At 42.1% G+C, this 7759-nt stretch overlaps 2 protein-coding genes across 2 annotated transcripts; one reads left to right on the top strand and one right to left on the bottom strand.

The window, feature by feature from the left end:
- Positions 1–405: 405 nt before the first annotated feature.
- On the top strand, positions 406–5346 carry prmt2 (protein arginine methyltransferase 2). Its single transcript, XM_005723314.2, has 9 exons — positions 406–635; positions 730–927; positions 1705–1866; positions 2196–2360; positions 2507–2682; positions 4245–4374; positions 4460–4596; positions 4681–4855; positions 5060–5346. Exons 1-9 carry the CDS (start codon positions 555–557, stop codon positions 5090–5092), a joined length of 1257 nt encoding a protein of 418 aa, XP_005723371.1. The 5' UTR covers positions 406–554; the 3' UTR covers positions 5093–5346.
- A 67-nt stretch (positions 5347–5413) lies between these two features.
- Positions 5414–7432, bottom strand: LOC102193998 (zinc finger protein 525-like). The gene is made up of 2 exons (XM_005723313.1): positions 7298–7432; positions 5414–6958 (listed from the first exon to the last, which is right to left on the bottom strand). Exon 2 carries the CDS (start codon positions 6892–6894, stop codon positions 5863–5865), a length of 1032 nt encoding a protein of 343 aa, XP_005723370.1. The 5' UTR covers positions 6895–6958; positions 7298–7432; the 3' UTR covers positions 5414–5862.
- Between the last annotated feature and the right edge of the window lie 327 nt (positions 7433–7759).

Consider the following 7759-nt stretch of genomic DNA (forward strand, 5'->3'; position numbering starts at 1 on the left):
CCCTGAAGTCATTTTCTTTTAAGTCAAACATTTTGTCAAGGTAAATCATGAAATTCTGTTCTTTGGTCTTTCAGGAAACTTTCAGTGAAGGGTCGCTTTACACAAGCTTCATGTCGGCCAGTACTTAACATGATATTAACATAGAGGCCATTTGGAAATAGAAGTGAATATGACACCAGAAGAAAGACGAAAATGCAACTGTGAAACAAACCGAATATGAAGACCAACGTATCTCATAATGAAGCTTAATAATATTTGGTGCACAATGCAGTAAACGTTTTCTGATAGGGTTAAATGTCGTGTTATTTCGTTTGAGATGAACTTACAGTTTCGAAACTTCCGACAGCACGTGAAGGCTTGATAACGCAACCTTACGTCGAAACAGGAAGTGTTTGCGGTGCGCGCTGTAGCTGAAAGTAGGAGTTTCGCCGCTCGATTCACTCTAAACACACAGTGGGGGGTTTTTTGTAGTTTTTTTTTTTGTTGCTCTGCACGTGAAATTGTTTGGCTTGTTTGTTAGAGAAAAACAACCAGCGAAAGTGTCAAAAGCAAATATGCAGACGGAGGATGAGGATGAGGCGTCCTGTGAGGAGTACGTTGCCCGGTCAGATTTCACTGGAAGTAGCACCGATCAGGTCAGAGAGACCCGCAGACCTCCGAGATCCTAGCTTTAAAATGGGAGGTGGGGGTATCAGCAATAACCGTGTGACTTTTTTTTTGGTCTCACAGCTTAGTTTCAGCAGAGGGGACAGACTGCTCGTGCACGCCAAGCCCTCCTCAGAGTGGTGGTGGGCAGAGCTGCAGGGGGTCATAGGTTATGTCCCTGCCAGCTACATGAGCCAGGATGCTGCAGGGGAGGAGGAGGAGGACCCCTCAATAGAAGACCCGTGGCAAGATGAAGAATACTTTGGCAATTATGGAACGCTGGTTGGACATTTTAAAGAAGTGTATTGCTTTGCATATGTCCAGATTATTATCATGAACTTGAAGATAATGATGATTTGAATCATAATATGCGAGTATAAACTGTTTCCCAGCGCGTTAAGCAGCCATGCGTCTTACATTGTAACTATAGGTAATCACCAGCATGCAACGACTAAAGACTTTAAGTAAGCATCGTCTTTTGTCGACACTACCCTGCAATGTAGCTGTGCTGGTTTAAGATGATGGTCCTCAGTGGTGCATGATTCAGAGTTTCCAGTGATATATTTACTACTGAGATGCTGGGAAACCATGCTCAGAATAGATAAAAGATTGCTTTTAGACCCTGATTTCCAAATATACACATGTAAGCCTTTTCTTGAATGCATTACCCCTGATAAACAAGGGGGGGAAAGCATGTAACTAGACCCTGCTGTGTTTTGGGAATTTATTTGGATCCCATTTGGAGTCGTTTATTTATCAGTCGATTAATTATCAAAAACTCTTGTTTAATTCAAGCAAATTTTATATGTCTGATTTTATTTCATATTGCCATTTAGAAATTAACGTTTTATATCATGAAGCCACTTTTCATTATAAAGAGTTAGGTTTAACAGGGGCACAGTTATGCGACTGATCACTGCTTTGATCAGTATTTTATTATAGTTAAAAAAATGTCTAACTTTTGAGCATTAAATAAACTGCCAGTGGCTACCTGTCAGTTTGCTGTACATACATTTTTTTTAGGCACTGTGTTTCATTTAGTCATGTTTCACGACACAGAGGCTTCACCTGGAGATGCTGTCAGACAAGAGCCGCACTGAGGCATACCGGCAGGTTATTCTCAGCAACAGTGCTTCTCTCAGCAGCAAGAGGGTAATGGACCTCGGCTGTGGGACTGGCATCATCAGTCTGTTCTGCGCTCAGTTGGCACGCCCCTCAATGGTAATGTTGAATCTTGGATTTTGTGTTATAAGGAGAAATGAAATCAGATTGAAATGAAATGAGATTGCATTCATTTTTAAATAATGAGGAAAAATCTGCATATATTGTGAGTTAAGTTTAAGTTTCCTGCCAAATAACAAAAACAAATTAGAATCTAAGGGTCCAAAAGTAAAATCTTTCATGTGGTTACTTAGAGGAGCAAAATCACCAGTTAGGTATTGAACATTGGTGTACTTCTACTTCCATCTGCTGGACAAAGACTGTTGCTGCATTGAGGAAACAGCATGATGTATAGAGTGCACGGAAGGAGATTATCTGTGGTGTTGTAGGTGTATGCTGTGGAGGCGAGCTCAATGGCAGAGTACACCAGGCAGCTGGTGAAGCAGAACGGCTATGATGAGGTGGTCACAGTGCTTCAGGGGCGGGCTGAGGAGATCGAGCTGCCTGAGCAGGTGGACGTCCTGGTTTCTGAGTGGATGGGTAACTGCCTTCTGGTAATTATAACACTTCCTGTCCTGCTACTTTAAAAAAAAATACATTGTTGTGGGACATCCTTTTCTGCTCTTACCCATGTTCAGGTTTTACTATACCACATTGCTTCTTTCATTGTTGGTTTTTTTGCCTTTTCCCCGTGCTCTAGTTTGAGTTCATGGTGGAGTCAGTTCTGCTGGCCAGGGACCGCTGGCTTAGAAATGGTGGCACAATGTGGCCCTCCTCTGCGGCCCTCACCTTTGTGCCATGTCAGGCCGACAGCTATTATGCCGAGAAAATGGCCTTCTGGGAGCGGCCATATGGCCTCGACTTCACTCCTCTTCAGTAAGAGCCATTAGTTCACAGTTGACAGTGAGGAATGTCCTGTCACTTACAGATATGCGTGTGTTTGTGTGTGTGTATATGTATGTATGTGTCTGTGTGTATCTGTGTGTATCTATCTATCTATCTAGATATATAGATATATAGATATAGATGTGTGTGTGTGTGTGTGTGTGTGTGTGTGTGTGTGTGTGTGTGTGTGTGTGTGTGTGTGTGTGTGTGTGTGTGTGTTTATTAAGTCCAGTAATGGCTGATTTCTTACTTTATGTGCTTGTGTTAAAATCTGTTTTACCACTAGATGGCCAGCTTTGAATGAATCATCCTCTCTGATTCATATCTGAGAGACGGCCTTGTGCCAGTTCATGCGTTGCCTTAAACACTTATATTGCAAAGCAAGTTCAACACATCCAGGCTTTCTTGATTTAGCTGGCTTGATAGAAACTAAAACCCCAGTCTGAGATAAGAGGCTTCATGATGCTGTGCTATCAACAGCCAGTCTTTCTGCTTCAGGCTCTGTGCACGTTCACACAAAAAGTCTTTTACACATCATTCTTTTTCCACACAAAATCAGCTGTGGACAGCATGGTGCAATCAGGGACAATATCAACAATATAAGAGCATCTAACCTCAATATGTAAAGATTATAAAACGATGAGAGCAAAATGCAGCACTGGAGCTGCAAATAATATGAGATTATTTCTTCAAAAACTCTACTCTGGTGATTTGATCATCACAAGCACACAGAGCAGTACAATAAATATATTTCTGTATTACTGCTCAGTGAGCTGTCTGTGTTGCTGTTTCTACCATGTCAGCAGCACGTTAGAGCTCTAGAACTTTAAACTTCTCAGGAAATGAAGAGTCAGTTTCAGCTCTTGTTCTGTCCCGCTGCCCGATCAATTAAACGTAGGAATTGCTGTAGTTTGTCACCAGCACAAAGTGAAATTACTTTTATTGATTGAATATTGATAGGTTGGTGATAAATAGCCCCAAAATGTAAGTGATCACTCTTTTAATGTGTGTTCCCATTACTACATTTCCACTAGTGTAAAAAAAACAAAACCTGGCAGTATTAGGACCAAACTATGAAAGCTTGTGTCCTGAAAAGTGATATGTCAGATTTTCAGGTTACTATCTTGTAAGTTGTAATTTTGAAATAATAACTCAAAATTTGGCAACATCAGTTTTATGCATGTAAATTACAATTACAATGTAACGTAGCCAGGTTTTTTACCACAAATTTCTGTAACAAGTAAATAAGGTTTACTTATATAGCGCTTTACAGTACAGAAATAGGGATAACTGACTTATCTTTAATGTTGCAATTGAACTCTAACGTGAAACTTTTTCATCTGGGGACTTGTTTTTTGTTCATCAGTATTTACAATAATATTTTGTTTAGCTGACTAAATACAATGCACTTGGAGGTTAAGATGCTCCTGCATTTAACATTTTTATATATCAGAGTTCATCACATATTGGCTAGAAATATATAAGGTTAGAATAATTTACGAGTACACTGATAATTCATTTTACCCTTGTGCTAAATACTTTTGTTTCTGGAGGCCTTTGGCACAGCAGGAGTTCTTCACCAAGCCCAAGTTCAGCCACATCATTGAACCATGTGACTGCCTCGCTGCTCCTTGTGATGTCATCTCCTTCGACATGTACACTTTACAAGTGGGAGACCTCGAGGTCATTTTTTTTTTTTTTTTATGAGAAAGTTATAAATGAGCCAACTTGGATTTTGTTACTAATGCTTGACTGTTTCGTTTCTCAGGAAATGAAGGGTCAGTTTCATTTTTGTGTGGAGAAGTCTGGAGTTTTCCATGGATTCACCGCCTGGTTCACTGTTTGCTTCGAGAGCCTGGAGGCAGGAGGCGCAACTGTGGAGCTAAACACTGGCCCCAACTCTGGGTGAAAACATGAAAAGCACAAAAAAAATCTGATGCGTAAATAGTTAAATATGATTTCATACTAACTAGTCCCTTTTCCCTACAGGCCAACACACTGGAAGCAGACATTGTTCATGCTAGACAGGCCAGTAAGTGTATGCGCAGGAGACTCGATCAGTGGAACCATTGTCCTCCAGAGAAATCCTGTCTGGAGGCGCCACATGACCGTTACCCTGCACTGGACCATTAAAGGGAGCACAGACAATCCAGACAACTCCCAGGCAAACATCTTCATTTACTATATGCACTTTATCTGAGATATGTATTGATTATAAGGAATTGGAAGGTTTCTTTATTACTTTTTATATGAGTGTTCTTTGGAAGGGTCTTTTGTTTGTCTTTTGCATTGTTGTTGCACAATCTCCTAACTTAACCCTGCCCATAAAGTTGTTCACTTGCTGTTTCCCCCTCCCCTCTGTCCTTAGGCTGGAACAAAGAGTTTCCCCATGTGGAGGTGACACATATTCGCTCATCACCGGTGGAGATCTAAAATAGAAAAACAGTCTAATAAAATTAAACTGTTCGGCTGTGAGACTGCTGCTGAAGCGGACTGGTGTGTTGCTCACATGTTGCAATGAATGTGCCAGAGGAATGCCTGCTATCATAGTGATGAGCCCGATTGCTGCAATCACACCACCCTAAGAGCACGTTTACTGCTCATTTTTATTGAAGGGCAAAAGAACTTTACATAAAGCAGCGCTGTGTCGCACAGCTGGAACATCAGTTGTTTTTTTTGTTTACTGAGGTGCAAAAAAAAGACAAGGTTGAGTCACACTAGGTTACTTTTCATCAAATGGCATATTGTTTTACAATAAGCATTTAACTTACATTTTTTATTGTTTGTACATACATGCCACTAGGCTTTTATGCATTTAGAAGAACAGATTAATGAAAACCATAAATTACAATGGTTTAAGATATGACCTTTTTTTCATTTTAACATTGTAAGATCAGAACAATGTACGCCTCTGAAATGTTACAAACATTAGCCTAAAAGATACCTCAATAAAAATATTATAGTGCTTAAAGATAACTGCTCACAATGGAAATCTTAAAATAACAATTAGTGAACTCACATTGATATAAATTAAATAAAAATTGAAACTGTTTCAACTATCAATCTGGTGTTTGTCCCTTTCTTACCATCATCTGTAAACATTTAACCTTTTAAAACACCAACATTACACTACTGCCACCATCTCTGTCTCAGCTGACGCTCTCCTTCTGGCTATGGCTCTGTTTTAATCTTTGCTTTTGCTCTGGAGCGTGTGTTGACCTCCTGGGATAGCTGCTGAGCAGGTAAGGACTCAGGAGAAGAAGGCCTGGAGAGCGGAACAAACAGGGGAGGTTTGACGACTTTGTTTTCCACCCCCTTATTTTTATCCTTTTTCTGTCTCAGGTGTTTGTCACAGTGGTTCACAAATGTTTCCAGTTTGACAAAAGTCTTGTTGCACACTTTGCAGTGATAAGGTCGCTGTCCTTTGTTGAGGCGAATGTGCAGCCTGATATAAGATGACCTGACAAAAGTGCGACAGCAGACGCCGCATTTCAGATCTTCGCCGTTGGTTTGTGTTTTCTGAGGCTGGCTGAGCGGTGGTGGAGACAGTGACTTGGCCTGTCCGGAAGCCTCTTGAGCCTTGTGAGAGAGCAGCAGTGACAAAGAGCGAAAGCCCTCGCCACACTGCTCGCACTTGTATGGTCTCTCCCCGGTGTGCAGACGAACGTGTGCCAGTAGCCCAGCCTTCTGGGTGAAGGACTTGTCACAGTAAGTGCATTTAAAAGGTTTTTCGCCTGTGTGGAGTCGACGGTGGGTCTTCAGGTGTGAAGCGCGCCCAAAGGTCTTACCACAATCTGGGCATTTAAACGGCCTGTCTCCGCTGTGGATTATCTTGTGTGCCATTAGGTGGGAGGACTGATGGAAGAACTTGCCACAGGTGTTACATTTGAACTTCCTTTCCTTATTGTGAGAAGCAAGGTGAAGGGTCAGGTGAGCGGAAGAGATGAAGGTTTTGGAGCACAGGCTGCAGCTGTGAGGGTCCAGGCGGATGCGCCGGTGTGGGCGGCGTCCATTCTGGGGGCTGCTGCCTGCCTGGCAGGATGGGCATTTGGAAGAACTGTCTGTTTTATTTTGCTGTTTAGGATCGGCTGGAGTGTCATCGGAATCAGGCTCAGAGTCAGGATGTGAAAGATTAAAACTGCACCCACAGTCTGAGCAGCGCCCAGACTGCTGCTCCACTTGATCACCGGTGTTATCCAGCATGGTGCCATCTACGCCCACAGCAGCAGGGGAGGGGTTTTCACGGTCCTACAGATGATGGGAGCATCTGAGAGAGAAACATGACATAATTATTGTTATTTTTTGTGGGGGAAACGCACTGTTTAATCGATGCCCCCCTGCTTACTGACCAAACAGTTTTATCGCTGTTTCAGGTGAAATATAAGCCGCATATCCTTCATCGGTTTTTGGGCATATTGTATAGGTTATGATCGCATTAGCGCTCCTTGTCGGCCAAATAGGCGACAACAAGACCTGTGCGAATATAACAAGTATGTTCACTAGCTTACTTAGCAGCCTACCAACTATTGTAGGCCGTGGTTGGTTTTAAACAATACGGAAGATATTTGAGGACGCAAGCAGCACACAAACAACAATTTTCACATACCGTTCTCATCCTTCCTAAGCAATGTGCTTGAATGTAAGTACTTTTCGTGCGAACGCGGTAAAAACACCATATTAACCAGAGTTAAATAACGGCGGAACACTGTCGTCTACATTTTATCGTTTTCCTTTGAGATGATGCTGCAGCCCGTTTTCTGATAAAAACGGGCTGCAGCATCATCTAGCGAGCGGCGGGACAACTGTCCTCACTGGGAAGCACTGAATGAGTTTCACGAGATGCTCTGAAAGTTTCGTTTCACTCAGAACATTTGAAGAATGTGGCTGTTTTTGTTTATTTCGGTTTCGTTTCTAACAGAATAAGGGCGAAAATGAGACAAAACCTGAGCAGAAGTCTACGTGCCACGCTGTGATTGGCCATCAGCAGCCTTTATATAAATCAGACTGATGTAGGATCATTACTTTAACTGGACCAGATGGGACCACTCACTTTCATAAGCGAGGTACT

Source organism: Pundamilia nyererei, unplaced genomic scaffold (assembly GCF_000239375.1).
Source record: "Pundamilia nyererei isolate P.nyererei 1_Seehausen unplaced genomic scaffold, PunNye1.0 scaffold00009, whole genome shotgun sequence".
Taxonomy (NCBI): domain Eukaryota; kingdom Metazoa; phylum Chordata; class Actinopteri; order Cichliformes; family Cichlidae; genus Pundamilia; species Pundamilia nyererei.